We start from the raw sequence: 17721 nt of genomic DNA on the forward strand, positions 1-17721 counted from the left end.
CTCTGCTTCTGACTTCAGGTTGTCTATTACTCTTTCATGCCCTTTGGACTTAACTCTGTTTCCCATGGATACACAACGCTGCAAGATGCAACTTGAGAGCTGTATGTAAATGAGGCCCATAAATGATTTGGGAAATAGAATGCTTATATCTACACAATATATTCTATTATTGAATTATATAACTGTGAAAACCATAATGCTTTTGGTCATACTAATACCATTCTAATTAAGAAAACCTTGGAGAAGAAAATTCTTTCTGTTGTAGCTGGCTTTTAGAGAGTTGATATTGGTGTGTTTCTGATTCTGAAGATTATGTTTATCTGGATCAGTAATGAAGAAAATTATGGTCTTCTGACAAAATAATTTCTCTGATGTTAGTATTATCATAGTAAAAATATTTGAGAATATTGAATTACATGTAAGCCCAACTAACTGCATTTCTTATGGAAGTACAGTTAAATTATTTTTTAAAAATTGCATGTTTTATGTTCCTATGATTGTATTTTTCAGTTTATAAAAGATATATTAAATGTTATAAACTAATTTTCTATAGAAGATATTCAATTTTCTATGATGATTTTATTTAGAAAATACTTGAAAATGAATACTGATGTCACAAGGAATATTTAGTAGAGATGCTTAAAGATTAAGCTATTTCTATGAATAATAGCAACTTTGTAAAATATACCACGTATGTTAGATGACATGTTATTTAGTGGTTACCTGTCATTTTTTAATGTGCTAAAATAAATCCTAGCTTTTCATGATATTTCTTTCTTCCTAACAATAATATTATTTTTGTAAGTCTACAATGTTTCAGTACAAATTTAAGTAAGTTTGTGTTTACTCAATACACTCATTTGATACACTGTGTAGGATTTTAGAAACTGATGGTCTTTGAAATCCAGTGATAGATTATTCTAGGATGTAGTCTTGAGTTGTAACCACATACTAAATCCAGTCCATGAACTCCTGGTTACTTTAATGAAGCTATAATGATGTTCACTCGGAGTACAGTCTTAATGCTTTTTTTTTTCTTTTTTTAATCATGGTGCAATTCTTTCAAGGAACATTGTAGTGATTTATTTAAAATAATACCTGTTTTACTTTAGCTTTTTTGTTTGTTTCGGGCTTTTCTTTTAAATTTTATTTTGTTTTAGTGGGGAGGGTTACAGGGTAGAGGGTAGATATGAGGAGACTGGGGAGAAAAGTGGGATTGGAATTCCTGATGTGAAATCCACAAGGAATCAATAAAAGTTAATAACAAAGTTTAAAGTAAAAAAGAAAGAAACCTTTATGTACATAGTGCATGCTTGTAAATGAACACATGCAGAGAACTTACATCTTATTTTGTCATCTTTTAGTTGATAGCAGTTATGAATGTTGACACAGAGAGGAGATTTTCTATATATGATGACCTAGGGTTATATCTGATTTGATGATTATTTAACCCTATTACTTCTTTATAATGATGACATGTTATTATTGTGCTGATATTTTGTGCTTGGCCATAGATTCAATAGCTGTGAATTTTAAATTATAATTCCATAACATTATGTCATTTTTTCTTATCTTTTCTATGCTAAATATGGATTATTAAAATAACAAGAAAGCATTGGTAAGTATATTTCAGTCTAACGTGTTCATGTATTTATTACAGTTGGTTATACAACTGATGACTTGAGATTCATCTGGCAGTCAGGAGATCCTGTTCAGTTGGAAAAAATTGCTTTACCTCAATTTGATATTAAAAAAGAAGATATTGAGTATGGCAACTGTACAAAATACTATAAAGGCACTGGTAAGTGTTATTTTAGAAAGTAAAACTAATCAACATTTTGTTTTAGTTTTAATATAGACTAAGGAACAAATAGAGGAGAGATACTTTAAAATAAGCTAATTGTGAGAAATGTATCCTTTTAACCATGTGTTAAAACCTTAAATCCTTTTCCACAGCCACATTCATTTCAGATGTTTGGCCTTTTAATTATGAAATAGATTGATTTTTTTCCATGTAATTCTGTTGGTAAGAAGTTGTCAATACTTCATTATATTAATAAAATATTGTAATGAATATAGTAATGAAATAAACTCCTGCAGGTAATGGCTTTCTTAGATGTTGCCATGCTTTGACAAGATTGTCTTTGGCACTCAGCATTTAATATAGCTCAATATAATCTATCTGTGTTCATCTTTTTTTGTGAGCAGTTTTATTTATATGGTAGTTTATCTATCTTGTTAACTCGAAAATCATTGAACTTTGTATGTATTAGAAATAATAGGAATGTGAGATAATTGAACTTCTGTGAATATTCCCTGTATAGTGTTATTTGTCTAGGTCATTCAGTAACCAATTTTGAAAAGCAAAACAGATTAACCACAGCCATTAAATTACATTGAACATTTGAAGAAAGTCCTATCAGTGCCCCACACTGAGGGCCATCTGTTGGATCCTGCCAACTTGTCCAGTCTGTACCAGAGAAGGGGAGTATGGATTGAGGAAAGAAACAGGCTAGAGACAGAAGATAGTGTCAGAAGGGCATCCCAGGGAATTCTGGGATTCACCTTAAGTTCATTGCTCAAAATTCTTACATATCCCAACCAAAACGGGTGGAAAAGACAAAAACTTCTTTATCATGATACAGGGAACAGACTTAATTACTTCCTTAATTCTCCAAACGTTCAGTAACTACACTTTAGATCACACATCTTGTTATCTGACCTTGAGGATTAAGACATCTAGTAACCACACCTTAGACCTTCAGGTCTTAGGTCTTTGACCATGAAAGAGCAAGGATAGTTTTGAACTCTCTGACCTTAAGTCAGTATGGACCAGAGCCACCTCTATGGACAAAGTATAAAAGTCCATTCTACTCTCATAATATGTAGTAGCCAACCTGGGGGTCTGCATTGTCAGTTGTAGGTCACTGGGGAGGTTTGGTAGTAATACATTTCACCTAACAATACAAAATTAAACAATAGAGAAACTTAACTGTGACATTATTACCAATGATCAGCTCAACTTGTAAGCTGCCTACAATTCTTTTTTTGAAAAGCAGGTCATGACAAAAGTATTCAGAAGCAGATAGGAGCTAAGTTTATGTTTTTGGAGGCATTCATATTATGTAAAAGTCAACTATTATGATATCATCAAGGCAAAATACATTAAAATGAGAGTGAACATAACAAGTTGCATTTATACATTCCTAAAATAAATACATGTGAGACTAAGAAATTTGGTGGTAATAATTAAATTTTTTGTTGTTATTGTCTAGCATTAACTTTACTGAAATTATATTGTTCCATGACTAATAAATAGTGAAGGTAAAGAATAGCAGAACACAAAATGAAAATAGTTAAATTGAGTGTCTAAGTGAATAATGTAGGAAAATGACACAGGAAATAGAGAGTAAATTAAAATTTCCCAATGTACATTTATATCAATTAACTGCCCACCTGCCTCTCATAAATATAACGGACTAGAGAAAGATCAAAAAAGATCAAGAAATGTTTCTCATAAAATTTTATGAAGCAAATCACTGTAATATCCAACATGCATTTTATTGCTGGATGCATGGACAGCTCATGAAGTCCCCTAGTGAGTGCTTTTATGAAAGGACATGGTGAAACTATGCTTCAAACACATGACATATGGCATTTAGTCAGGCAGTCTTTAAGCATAGTCAGGTGGAACGTAAATTTTTATTTTAGATTACACTACTTTATAGTAACTATACAATACTATATATAGTATGTATACCTATATAGTGAGAAGATTCACACAGATGCACACACATATACACATAAATACACATATATATCATACATGTATAATTTGCTTTCATTTCATATGCAGTAGGTGAATGAGTTAACCTGCATAAGTGACACTGTTTCAAAGCAAGGTACTTTGAGAATCATATTTTAGGAAGCACCGTGAACTTTTTTATGAAAGGTTATACTTTTGAAATATTGAAAATGATTGCTGGCTAGAAGCATGTTTTTGTTATCAGGGAAATTCAAATGGGTGCCTTTTATTTTTCCCCCATCTTATAAAATCTGTGAATAACATATACTATATTGCTTTTATTAATGAAACTAAAATTAGCAAGCTGCACATCTTGTTTCTGATATATTAGCATTTGCTCCCATGCCTCCCCACTAATTGCTTTTGTTCCATATTGACATTACCTTTCTAATCTCACTGAGACAGTATTGGGTATAACTCATAATATAAGCAGACGAGCTTTCTCATGTAACTTAAAATGATTGTGAATATCCTTTTTAAGTCAAAATTTAAGAGATTCTACTGTATGGATAGGAAGATTATGTTTCTATGTGAAACATGTTTGTTTTTCCCAGTTAGGGTGACTAGGCAATTATTACTTTGTAACATAAGACAGTGACATAGCCTTTTCCTTCTCTCTATAATTATTATTTCAATTATGGATTCTTTGTTTGTGTCAACATTTTAAAATAATTATGCACAGTGTCAACTAAGACAACTGGAGATCTTTAACCTTTGGTATTTATACATAATCTTATGTTTATTAAATGCAAGTTTTTATCGAAATAATTTATTTTCATTGGGTCTGGAGGGTTTGCTTGTAATTCCATAACACTCAAGCAGAAGGATCACAATTTTGAGGTTAGCCTGGGCTATATAGAGTGACTAGCTCAAAACAATTAAACCTATTAAGCAACAAGCATTATATATAAACTGTTAACCAAAAGGACCAAAATATTTGAAAAACAATCCCTTACTTGCAAGTATGTCTTCTTTTCAAAGGTACTATTGTCAGAATATTCTTGTTTCTCTCTCTCTCTCTCTCTCTCTCTCTCTCTCTCTCTCTCTCTCTCTCTCTCTCTCTCATCTATCTGTCTTTCTCTTTCCCCCCCTCAATACAACAAAAGCCATCATCATGCCAGGCTGCCAGTACTCATCAGTAAATTTTGGGACTAGTTGGTGTTTGGAAGTTCTAGAATGATATTCTAGAGCAGTTTCTGCATTTGTCCCAGCAACAGGAAATGAAAGTCCTTTCCCCAGGCAGAAGTTTGTGAGCCATGGCTGCAGGAGGGAAGGGGGTGAAGAGGCCTCTTGGAGTCACTGGAAGCTTTTGTCCTTTTTCTTCCTACTGCTTACATGAATGCTTGCCTAAGGTTTTGAGCTCTTGGAGGCTAGCATCCCTTCTCCAGCAGATGTGGTTCACATGGCTGACAGTTAGGAGGACAAAACTCAAAACTCTGTCCAAGAGTGTGTTTCCTCTTAGAATTAACCTGTTGCTTTGATTCAGGGCTCATGTCTCACTGGTTGAACTTATATGCTAACACCACTGTGGGGGATGGGGTTGGGGATTGAAGGGTTGCAGACTCTCACATAGATTTAATGCCTAGACCTGCCAGAGCAACACATGAGCTCTGCTCTTCAGTATCATGGTGAGGTGGTGAAGGTCAGGGAAAGCATGTCCCACCCTCTTTATAAAAAGTCTCCAACTAAAGGAAAACACTTTGCAGTATTTACTTTGTGAAATTGCCAGGAGTAGAAGTATACTGTGCCTTTCAGGTTGTTCTGACTTATGATTCTGTGCGGGTAAGTCCCTCACACCCATTGCTTCTCTGGTTTTGACAGGCTACTACACTTGTGTGGAAGTCATCTTCACCCTGCGGAGACAGGTTGGGTTCTACATGATGGGCGTTTACGCACCAACCCTGCTGATTGTGGTACTCTCCTGGCTGTCCTTCTGGATCAACCCTGATGCCAGTGCTGCCAGGGTGCCCCTGGGTAATTCTCCCTGTTTCTCTGCCACCATGACAGTGGGACCGGTTGAGTATTTTATCCCTAAAACATGAAGTTCCCAAATGTTCCAAATGCAACAGGTAGAAAATTACACACTTACACTTCCTGGGAGAGCACAATAAAAACACCATGTATTAAAAATGTATAAAACTGACCAGTCGTTGGTGGCACACGCCTTTAATCCCAGCACTCGGGAGGCAGAAGCAGGCGGATCTCTGTGAGTTCAAGGCCAGCCTGGTCTCCAAAGCAAGTGCCAGGATAGGCTCCAAAGCTACACAAAGAAACTCTGTCTTGGAAAACCAAAAAAAAAAAAAAAAAAAAAAAGTATAAAACTGTCCTCAGGCTTTGTGTTTAAGGTGTATGTGTATATGAAATATAAATGAATATTTTTTGGACTTGGTTGCTATCCTTATGACATCTATAAAATATATACAAATATTTCAAAATAAAAAAACCTCTGAAATTGGAAGCACTTGTGGTCAAAGCATTTCAAGAAAGGAAAACTAAACTGTACCCTTAGGTACTAAGTACATACCAATTTCTTTGAAGCAGGGAGTTAGAAGAGATGTTTGTCTGTTATTTTGAGGGAGGTATCATTCAGTATTTGACACACACACTGATTTGTATTTTCTCAGTGTTTATGCAGTTGGTAATTAAATTTTTCTTTTCCTGTTCTGAGAATTTTGCTGGAGTTGATTTATTCTATTTTTTCCAGTAAGTACTTATTAACTGGATGTATTCATGCATCACCAAATATAAAATCTTCAGGAATGCCAAAGTTCAAAACAAACAATCACTTTGTTGGAAATTATTGTAAATAATATGTATCTCAGGCTCAGAAGAGATGAAATCATGCACTATTTGATATTTCATCAGTAATGGCTGCATGCATGATAGTATGAACCTACCTGTATAGCAGGCTTTCCCATATAGATTTCTGTGGGTATACTCTGATGTTCACACAATGACAAGGTCACTTGATGATACGTTTGTCCAAGCATATTTTCATCTTTAAATGGCATATGAGTGTCATAAAATGATCTATTCTTAAATATATACATACATACATACATACATATATACATATATATAATACCATTCAAGTGCTGTTTCTCTTTCCTTTAAATGTTCTTGTTCTGCAACTTATTATTTTTAAGACTGGTGGATAGCCACATATCCAGTCATTTGAAAATTGTATCTGTTTAAAGGTTCATAAGTATTTACTTCAGCTAGAGATAAAGCTCAGTGGTAAAGTGTATGCATGAATATGTGAAGTCCTGGGTTCCATTCCCATAACATCTGCCCCTCCTTCACAAAACAGTGTTTCATGAGAAAATAAGCAAGAACTCTGCCTGTAAAGAAAGTAGGGAAATGTCAAAGTGTAAACATTAGTGCCATCAGAGTTTCAATAGGAATGTTGGGAATTTTCCATTTTCAGTACTTTCTGAATCTCACCAGAAGAAAAACTCTGGAATATGTGGCCTCTCAGCAAGTGATAGCCTGCTACTTTTGGGGTTTGTTTTTCTTTCAAAAAGCTTTTGTGTGTATCTCTTTCTGAAGGGAATACATAAAATACTGAGTTTTACACACACACACACACACACACACATACATGCATGCCTGTGCATGTTCTTGCTTTCGTACATATATGTATATATACATATATATATGTATATATACATAACCAAGAGGTTATATATATGTGATATTATATATAATATAGGCACCATATTTAGTATTATATTAGTATCTATATTAGTATTATATTTTATGTATAGTATTATATATGCACTAAATTACTAACTATATGTCTATATATTGTTATATAGTTGACAAGATACTTTTGAATATTTAAATTCCCTCAACATGTATTTGTTTCATAGTGACTGTTGGGTACTAATCAAGATTATGACAATGTAGTCATAAAAAATGAATAGAAATTGTTAATAGGATTGATTAAAACATTTTAGCTTTGATGTATTTATATTTTTAATATATTTATATTTGCAAAGAAGCAGTCACCAAATAAGTATTACTTCTAATACATAGGACAATGATATAAAAGAGAACAACATGCTTGTCAGAAAAAAAGCATTAAGAAGAGATAATTATGCCTAAAGAAATAAAGTTAAGAAATGAAAGCAATTCCTACTGTTATCTAGGAGAGAGGAAAACATGGACTTGAGTCTTGATTATTAGTAACAGTGAGGTCTGGATACCTCTTAGTGCACAGTGTTTTTAAGAGTCTTACACAAGTCAAAAAGGAAGCTCCCTGAAGCCTTCTGATGATCAGACTCCAATATTGATTAGTTTTAACTTTAACGATTGCCTGATTTATTGTAGACTGACTGATGAGGAAAAGGTAGAAACAAGGAGAGAAGTTAGGAGATTGCTGAAGGGGACAACTGACAATCGTTTAGGCCAATACTTGATAGCATTCTAGACTTTTATGTTAACATTTTATGTAAAGGTTAAAAACCTTGGGACGTATGCTGGCTTCAAAATGTACAACTGACAAATGTTTTGTCTGAAATAGTAAGTTAAATACCAATCAAGTCATTATTTCAAATTGTGGTGAGGATCTAAGCAAAAAAAAAACAAGAAACAAAATAAAACAAACAAACAAACAAAAAACAAAATCAGAAAATAAAAATAAAAAAGTAAACCCAAATACAACCAATAGGGGGACACAGTGTGTTCCAAGAGGCTGAGACTCAGTGTCTTGGCTGATAGCATGTCTCTGTGGACATCACTGGTGGTTTCTTTAGTCATAGAGTGTACTCTGTCTATGCCAGCAAATCATATTCTACCATGTCCGTCCTGATGATAGAAAGAGAGGTAGGAAGAGGGGAAGGAAGAAGAGAAAGCGTGACAAGAGATGAGGAAGACACCTGTAATTGCAACAATTCATCCTTTGTGTTCTATGATTAATTAAATTGTCATATATTACATAAACTTAACTACCTTATATTGATTACATATGTGTTTATATATAATGCTGGTTCTCCATCTAAATTTTGTATTGCCTGTAGCATTTCTTTAGTATTCCTTTTCTGAGATTTTCTTTCTGAAATGAACAGGAATGTTCTGTTAACAAAACAACAGCAGCAAAAGCAACCAACCAACAAATAAAAAGCTTATCAAATTTTATGTGCTCTAGTCTTGTTCATGGATGAAAACTCCTCCCACAAGTAAAGTATCTCTTTTTTAAAAAAAAAAAAAACTGAGAAATCGAACAACTAGTCTAATCACAGAGATCTGTCATTCCCTCAGAGACACTATTTAATGTTTCTTGACATCATTAATCCTCAAATCAAGTTCACATTGGTTTAAATTTACTTATTTTTAAAATGAAACTTACTTACAAACATTTTCCAGTCACAATTACTACTTCACATAGTACCTACCATATATTCCTTCTAGTCTTTGATCTTTAAAGTCACCTAAGGATTGCTTGTGGAAGACACCTAAGAGTTGTTTGCTGTCTGTTGACAGTCATCAGAGAGTAATTTTAGTGAATGACCAGTGGTTGTAAAGCATTTCACAGGTGTAAATGCATCTGCTTCTCCTTCCCTTGCTAGGCATCTTCTCAGTGCTCAGTTTGGCCTCAGAGTGCACCACCCTTGCTGCAGAGCTTCCCAAAGTATCTTATGTGAAGGCACTGGATGTGTGGCTCATTGCCTGTCTGCTCTTTGGGTTTGCTTCCCTGGTGGAGTATGCTGTTGTCCAGGTGATGTTGAACAATCCCAAAAGGGTTGAAGCTGAAAAGGCCAGAATTGCCAAGGCTGAGCAAGCAGATGGGAAAGGTGGAAATGTAGCAAAGAAGAACACCGTGAATGGCATGGGGACTCCGGTCCATATCAGCACTCTGCAGGTAAGACTGGAGTAGACCATGGAAGTGGGTCGCCTATCCTCTTGTGTGCCAGGAATGAGACACTGTGTGAAAGAAATGGTGATACTGCCATTTATTTTCTATAAATGAAAAGGGATTGAGTTCAACATACATTTTTGGAAGTATTTTTGGGAAAACACATAAAACATGCCAAAGGCGACCTAGGAAAATCTAATATCTTAAAAATTTGAAAACTCACCAATGATTTTAAAATCACAGCTTCATTTTGATACTCATCACCACATGTGGAGATGTTTCCAGAATGTGTGCTTCCCTATTCATTCTCATCTATTAAGCTTTAGTAAGAAGCCAATGGACTTATGGGGCTGCATGAGCCTTTATCCATCTCTGAGACTTGAAGAGAAATGCTGTTGGTCAGTCACTCTCATTTTCTTACTGAGTTAGGCTGTTTCCTATAGTTGGTCAGCAACTGTCTTTCAGGCTAGATGGCTGGCCCTGAAGCTTCAAAGGGTCTGTCTAGCCTAGCCATCATGGATAATAAGGCTTCTCCCCTTAGCCCTGCTTTGTCACATACCCTGGGCTGAAGACTCAGTGTCAGAGCAACTGGCTGCTTGACAAATTAGCTGCACATGTATCCACAGAGTCCTGCTTGATGCTCACTCTTTGGAAGAGAAGTCAGTCAGGAGGTCATTTATGTGGAGCAAAAGGCTGTAGACTCTACAGGACATGAATAGATCTTGCCATCTCACAGCTGTGAACACTGTGCCTACTCTGCTCACGTTCTGTTCCCATGGTACTCTGTGTGTTGACCTCCGCAGCCCTTCTACCTCAAATTCTAGAAAACATGCTACACGTGGAATTTTTGGACAGAGAAGCAAACTAATTCATCCTGTATTGAATATGTGATTTTTTGGTTTGCCTTTTTTTTTTTTTGTATTTTTAAGCCTGTGCACTAATTTTCAAAGCTTAAAGCTTCTGCCTATATGTTGCTTCCACATTGAGATAAGCTTCTTTATGCCATGTGACTTTTTTATACTGTGCTACTGCTCCTGAAGGAGAAGTGTTTCATTAATGCAATATCATGACTTAAGTCATCCTTTGGTGTAACTCTCTCTTCTTCTCTATCAATTATGTCTATAGCATACATGAAGCAAGTTTCTTTTAGATGGCAGAATTGTCGTGTAGGTTTTATTATTTCACCAATCTCTTATGTTTTAATTGGTTTGTATTTAATTATATATATTACATATATATTATATATATATATATATATATATATATATATATATATATATATATGAGACAGCGCCCCAACAGATCAAGTCACATAACTGTCACCCACATTCAGAGGGTCTACTTCGGTTCCCTGCAGGTTCTCCAGCTGTCAGTCCATAGTCCATGAGCTCCCTTTAGCTCTGGTCATCTGTGGAATCAAATTTAAGACATTATTCCTTTCTGTGTCTCCTGATACTGATTCTCTTAAAGTCTTGTGAATATAAAATCCAGGGTTTCCATGGAACTGAGTGGGAGGAAAAGAAGACGAAGTCTATTCTCTTCCATGGAAGCAGAAGCCCTTGTTTTTTTTCAAGCCATTAGAGTCTTTGCTTTTCCTGCACCTCAGCTGACTCAAATGATTAAAGATGAACATCAATGCCCTACTGTTTCACTTTCCTTTTCCTTCTTCACTTTTTATTTGCCACCCCATTTGTCCATGTTTCCCAATGTGTATCTGACTTTAGTCTGCTGAGAGTTGTGTTTATAGGCTTAGGACTCCATACCTATTTTAACACTTTGCTTACTTTTGTTATACACCAAGAAAATCTTTCTTTTTTTCAGAGAAATTGCAGTTCCTTTTCCTAGCATTTTACCTTAGTCTTTGTTGCCATCAAAGACCCAGAAGGTCCAGGCACTGAGCAGAGTTAGGGGACTGTAGAATATGCTTCCACACATTGAGATTTCCATCAGGAAGACTAACAGCTCCTTTGCCCCTGCAGCTTGTATTTATTTATCAGTTCCAGAAATGCAGATAGGAGCACTGGGACTCCTGCGCTGTGGGAAGATAGTCACATAGCATTTTGAAACCACAGTCACCTGCCATTCAGTTGTTAGCTTTCTGTCAATGTTAAACCTCCTGCCATGAAGCAGACACCCACAGCTAAACACTGAGCTGAACCCTGGAACCCAGCTGCAGAGAGGGAGGAATGATGAGCAAAGGGGTCAAGACCAGGCTGGAGAAACAGAAACAGCTGACCTGAACAAGGGGTTGCTAATGGACCCCAGACTGATAGCTGGGAAACCAGCATAGGACTGTTCTAGACCCCTTGAATGAGGATGTCAGTTTAGAGTTCTGGTTAATCTATGGGCCCTCTGGTAGTTGACCAGTATTTATCCCTAGTACATGAATGGACTTTGGGAACCCATTCCACATAGACAGAAATTCTGTCAGCCTAGACACACAGGGGAGGGTCTAGGCCCTGCTCCAAATGCTATGACAGACTTTGAAGATCCCTCATAGAAGGCCTCATCACCCTCCCTAGGGAGCAGTAAGGTGATGGGATAGGGGGTTGGTGGGGAGCAGGGGAGGAGAGGAGGGTGAGAGAACTGGGATTGACATGTAATAAAATTTAAATAAAAATAATAAAAAATAAAATAAAAGATAGGAAGATTTAAAGAAAAAACAAAAAACAAAATCCTCCTGCCATTGTCATCCATCTATGTTGAGCATTCTGCCAGTCTATTGTCATCCCTGTGTCAGTTACATGTGGTCTAAAGTTACTATAAATAGTCCCACGAGGTTTACAATAATCTATAACTTGGTACGTTCACAAACTTGGTACATATTAACACATGAAATAAAATGAAAACAGAAAAATATTAGCTCTTACATTTGAAATCCATACTTCTATGAAAAAATACACATGTAATTATGACTTTAGATTCACAATCCACTTGTTTCAACGTAGTTTTCTTTTCAAAACACAACAAATTTCCAAGTAATTTCAGTCAGATGATATGTCACTAATTTTTAGTCTAAGTAACAATAGAAACATAATAAAATTTGAATTATGAAAACCTATAGGTTAATTAAAAAAATAATAGTGTGCCTGTTAAGGAAAAGTATAACCAAAATCACAAAAAAGAATAGTACAGATTTCAGTATGAGAGTTGTCAGGAAATTTGTGACCCTTATGCAAAATTATGTTTTTATCTACATATCTGGCTTTAGGCTCCTCCTCATAAGAACAAGAAAATAGTGCTGTCATAGTAAGTTTTCAATATTTTAGTAGCTATTGTATCTGTCCATTTGTGTTTTTTCTTTTTCATCCATAAAACATCTGTACACACTCTGTTCTTACTACCATCCTCTTCTTAACACTTAGCACTTGTCATACACAATGATTTTATGAATAAAGGACAAAACAGACCCCATGCTCACAGTTTTCAATAATTTAATGAGCAGAAGCTGATGACCGATCAAGGGCACCATTTCTTTATGGGAAAGGCATGCTTTTAAAATTGCATTGATTTGTATTCAATAAAATTTGTCCAAACTGTTTTCTCCAAATATTTTTTTTATCATCCATAGAGAATGTCTTATCTTAGATGCTAGAAGTTTATACAAATTATTTGCTTTAAATGAAGCACAAACAAAACCTTAGAGTTTGAATTTGAAACTATTATAGTTTTATCAACAGTTTCTGTTGTTGTTCCTGGCAGTTTTATCTTTATACTCCCTCATTTCTATTTTTATCACTTTGCAGAAGTCACAGTGTATTCAATGAGAGTAAATGAGACATGTGGAAAGATACAATAGAAAAGTGATGAATTTTGGATTTAAACAGCCAAATTAGGAATGTGTTGAGTAGGATTACTATTCTACTTATCTGGTTCATTTCCTTACTTATGAAATTGTAACTACTGCAGATTACATTTTATTATAAAATCTGTTGTCTTGGGATATATGCATTTCATTTAATAATTAGTTCAAACAACAAAGAATGTTTGTGTAAAAGATCTGATTAATGGAATAAAAAGTCACCCTCCAACTAGTGTATGAGACAATTTGTTGAAGGAAATTTGAGGAGTCTTCATAGGAGGGAACGTAATATTCCTTCTTCAGTTGTGTCAGCCTGAATGCCTTTTCTAGAGCATATGTGGCACACATGCACTTGTCTTGAACATGGGAGCCATGCAAAATGTCACAGAGAGTTGCCAATGAATTCAGTGTGGGAAAGCAGCAACTCCTGGGAATGCTTTTTATGTTAATTATATTGAAGTTCTGCTCTCCTTACTGATGAGATTAGATATTAAAAGTCATCTGAATTTTTGTGGCTATATTCAGAGGCTGACAGTCTTACTGCAGGACAAAAGCCTCCTCCCCTTTAACTAATCAGCCGTTCTGTTCAGAAACAGGAAAGCAAGGATGGAGGTTCTGAATTAACACTTTGAGTCATATTTTCTGTGTACACACCCCATATGGGACCAAAGATAGATTTTTTAGTTTTTAGTATTTAAATGGAGAAAAGTCGTACAACCCTAATACTAACCTAAATTAATGTGGACTCATGCTTTATTTGTAAGTATAAAATATTTAAAAAGTTCATTCAGTAGTATGAGCCTTGTTATTTGGGTAAACTATCAGAGCTTTCTGAATTGTTTAATAATTTCTGAAAGGTTTAATTGATCTGGAAGGTTAATCAGTTGACTTTTATTCCTTGTCAATTTGTAAACTCAATTTAAAAATATCTCTTTGAAGAGATGTGGTACTTATAACTGTAAAAAAATTATTACCGGATGAAGGCTGTATGATGATAGTTGGGGTATTTATCAATCTGATTACAGGGCAGGCCAATTTGGGCATCCTCTCTACTATTGCTAGGAGTTTTAGCTGGGGTCCTCCTTGTGGATTCTTGGGAGTTACACTATCACCAGGTTTCGCCCTAAGCCCATAATGTCTCTCTCTATTAAGATATCTCTTTCATCGCTCTCCCACTGTATTACTCCCAGCACAGGCCATTTTGTTCCTTCCTGTTCTCATCTGTCCTCCCATCCCCCTTGCCACCACCCCACCTCCAATTTGTCCCTCAGATCTCATCTAATTTCCCTTCCCAGGTGATCCATGTGTCCCTCTTAGGGTCCTCCTTGTTCCCTAGCTTCTCTGGAGCTGTGGATTGACAGAACTGTGGTTGTAATGTAAAGTGAAATAAAAAAAAAATTAAAAATGGAAAACTTTATTACATCATCTTTCATTTTTATGCTTAGGTCGGTGAGACCAGATGCAAAAAAGTTTGTACTTCCAAGTCTGATCTGAGATCCAATGACTTCAGCATTGTTGGAAGCTTACCAAGAGATTTTGAATTATCCAATTATGACTGTTATGGAAAACCCATTGAAGTCAACAATGGACTTGGGAAATCACAGGCTAAGAACAACAAGAAGCCTCCTCCTGCCAAGCCGGTTATTCCAACAGCAGCCAAGCGAATTGACCTTTATGCAAGAGCACTATTTCCTTTTTGTTTCTTGTTCTTCAATGTTATATATTGGTCTATATATTTATGATGAACCATTTCCATTTGTATGAAATACAATACCATTTCATTGTGACCAATGCAATTCATAATTGCTGATCTGTGAAAATTTTGCATTTTCATGGCAATATATTGCATTTTGGATGCCACTTAATTATAATAAAATACAGCACCTTACTTTTGAATGGCAGCATGATCCTGTAACGTCTCTGCTCCAAATGAGGTAGATAGTTAGATATATGTATATTGAGCATAGTGCTTTAGGAATCAATGAAAAATAAACATACTACATAATCTAATCTACATAATGTGCTCTTCAGCTACTGTAACTCTGTAACTGCAGTACTTCAGATTACCCTGATGAAAACATGATGTGCACGCTGACTCCTGTTATGGTGACCATTCTAATATATGTAGTATCTTACATTCCCTTCCTCGTAACTTTCAAAGAAAGCCATCTTATTCTTAAATAATTTTCAATAGTATTATCACAGATTAAGCAAAATTGTATGACATATTGTTTAATGTTTTAAAGAGAGGTAGATCAGTAATAGTCATGCAGGTTTATTGAGAAATAAAATCAAAATTATACATTTATTAAAACAGCTTATTTTTAAGTGGGCTTGTGTTGTCAAAGTGCCAGGTAATAGAACAACAAGCATTTTTGTTTTGAAAAAAATATGGCTTAGTATAAATGCATACTGAATTCTGGCATCTGACAAAGTACAAGCAAATAAATGATAGATGTATTGATTAAATATTTTGGATAAAATAAATTATTTAATCCACATTAAGATCTAAATATATTTTCATGCCTTTCATTTGTTGACATGGAGAGCATTAAGCATAAGCCTTAAGAAGAGTTACACATATTTTCAATCTGAACGGAGTGGTGACATGTGGTTCCACATCACTGTCAGACTTCAAGAAGAACTGCTAACATTAACTTGAACTGGAAAAAATCTTAATTGTTGAAGGACTTAGCTTATTTGTTTTATTAAGATGCATCTATATTTCAAGTAATAGTCAACTGTTTTGGGAACTTGTTTTTTTTAATTTATTTGAATGTATTTGGATATGTTACAAAACAATTATTTAGTAAATAGTTTTATTTAAATTTTAGAGTTCACTTTTTCTTCTTGCTAAATATCTAGGCATTGGGAGCTGACTGACTATCTTGTTCTTACACCCGGTTCTCTAAAAGTGTCTCAGTGTAACTGTTATTTCTGTCTCAGCTAAAATTGTAGCTACTAGTAACTAATGTAATATAAACATAAGACCATGAAAGTACTTAATTTGGAGTACTTTTGTTCTTGTTGGTTTGTATGGCCAAGTCATAATATAATGCATTAAAAGTATTATTTGTGAAATTACCATATGCAATCCACTGCGATTTGATTCACTGAAGATTTTTAACTTAAAATATCCTCGATACTTATGAACTTCTTTTAATGGTATATAGACTAATCCTCCGTAGTCTTTTAGTACAATCTAGTTATAAAAGCATGACCATCTGAATAATTTTAAAATGTCGTAAGTAAAACTGCCAATGAACTTCAGAATTCTACCAAGACCTAGAGAAATATTAGCTTAATGGTATGGCAATTGGAAACAAATATCTTAAACATGTACCAGTTTTTTTTTAAAAATCTTTAAAGATATTTTCTTACATTTATTTTTATAAGTTTGTTTCATATTAGTGAAGTCAGTGTCATTATATAGGAATGTAATGATGAAAGTAGTGGGAAATGCTTTTCTTCATGTAATAGCCTCCTAATATCAGACCATGTCTTCAATCTACAGTCTCTCTCCACTATTTATTTTTGAGATAAATACATTGATTTTTAGAAACCACACACATTTGTTTAGGCTAGGCACATGGGATTGCTATCTTGCTTTTTTTCTCTATTTGCTATCCCCAGGGGTCAATATGGTGGGATCCCAACCCAGACCTTATGTTAGGTGTGTCCAACCTATGTCTAACTTGAATATAAAAAGTAATTTAACATAGTAGTATACAAAATGAATGATATTTAACCTCACATTATTTGGAATTTTCACATTATATGTATAGAATTCTTTCCAGGTAAAGGCACATTTACAGTCACATATCTCAATTCTGCCTCCTCTTATTATTAGGATAATTTTTTTCAACATGGAAATGAAGTTGTTCCTTTTCTTCCTTTCTCTCTTTCTTTCTTATTTTCTTGTGGTTAACATTTTTAAAGTATTTTTTATTTAAATTAGAAACAAGCTTGTTTTACATGTCAATCCCAGTTCCCTCTCCCTCCCCTCCTTCCCTGTCCCCCACTGACCCCCTATCCCATGCCCTTTTTGCTCCCCAGGGAGGGTGAAGCCTTCCATGGGGGATCTTCAAAATTTGTCAAATCACTTGGAGCAGGGCCTAGACCCTCCCCTGTCTGTCTAGGCTGAGAGAGCATCCCTCTATGTGGAGTAGGCTCCCAAAGTCCATTCGTGTTCTAGGGATAAATACTGAGTCACCACCAGAGGCCCCATAGATTAACCAGACCTCCAAACTGACATCC

At 35.0% G+C, this 17721-nt stretch overlaps 1 protein-coding gene across 2 annotated transcripts in view; it reads left to right on the forward strand.

Moving 5' to 3' along the window:
* The window catches only part of Glrb (glycine receptor beta), a 66428-nt gene extending 50976 nt beyond the window's left edge, over nt 1–15452 (forward strand). The window contains exons 5-9 of one of the 2 annotated variants that reach the window (XM_035451583.1): nt 19–101; nt 1661–1801; nt 5627–5779; nt 9376–9668; nt 14910–15452. In XM_035451583.1, the coding sequence (XP_035307474.1) occupies nt 19–101; nt 1661–1801; nt 5627–5779; nt 9376–9668; nt 14910–15206 (967 nt within the window). In that variant the 3' untranslated portion in view covers nt 15207–15452. The remainder of the gene's footprint in view (nt 1–18; nt 102–1660; nt 1802–5626; nt 5780–9375; nt 9669–14909) is intronic. The other variant, XM_035451584.1, reaches the window with a different exon arrangement.
* The last annotated feature ends 2269 nt before the right edge of the window (nt 15453–17721 follow it).

Source organism: Cricetulus griseus, assembly GCF_003668045.3.
Source record: "Cricetulus griseus strain 17A/GY chromosome 1 unlocalized genomic scaffold, alternate assembly CriGri-PICRH-1.0 chr1_0, whole genome shotgun sequence".
NCBI classification, from domain to species: domain Eukaryota; kingdom Metazoa; phylum Chordata; class Mammalia; order Rodentia; family Cricetidae; genus Cricetulus; species Cricetulus griseus.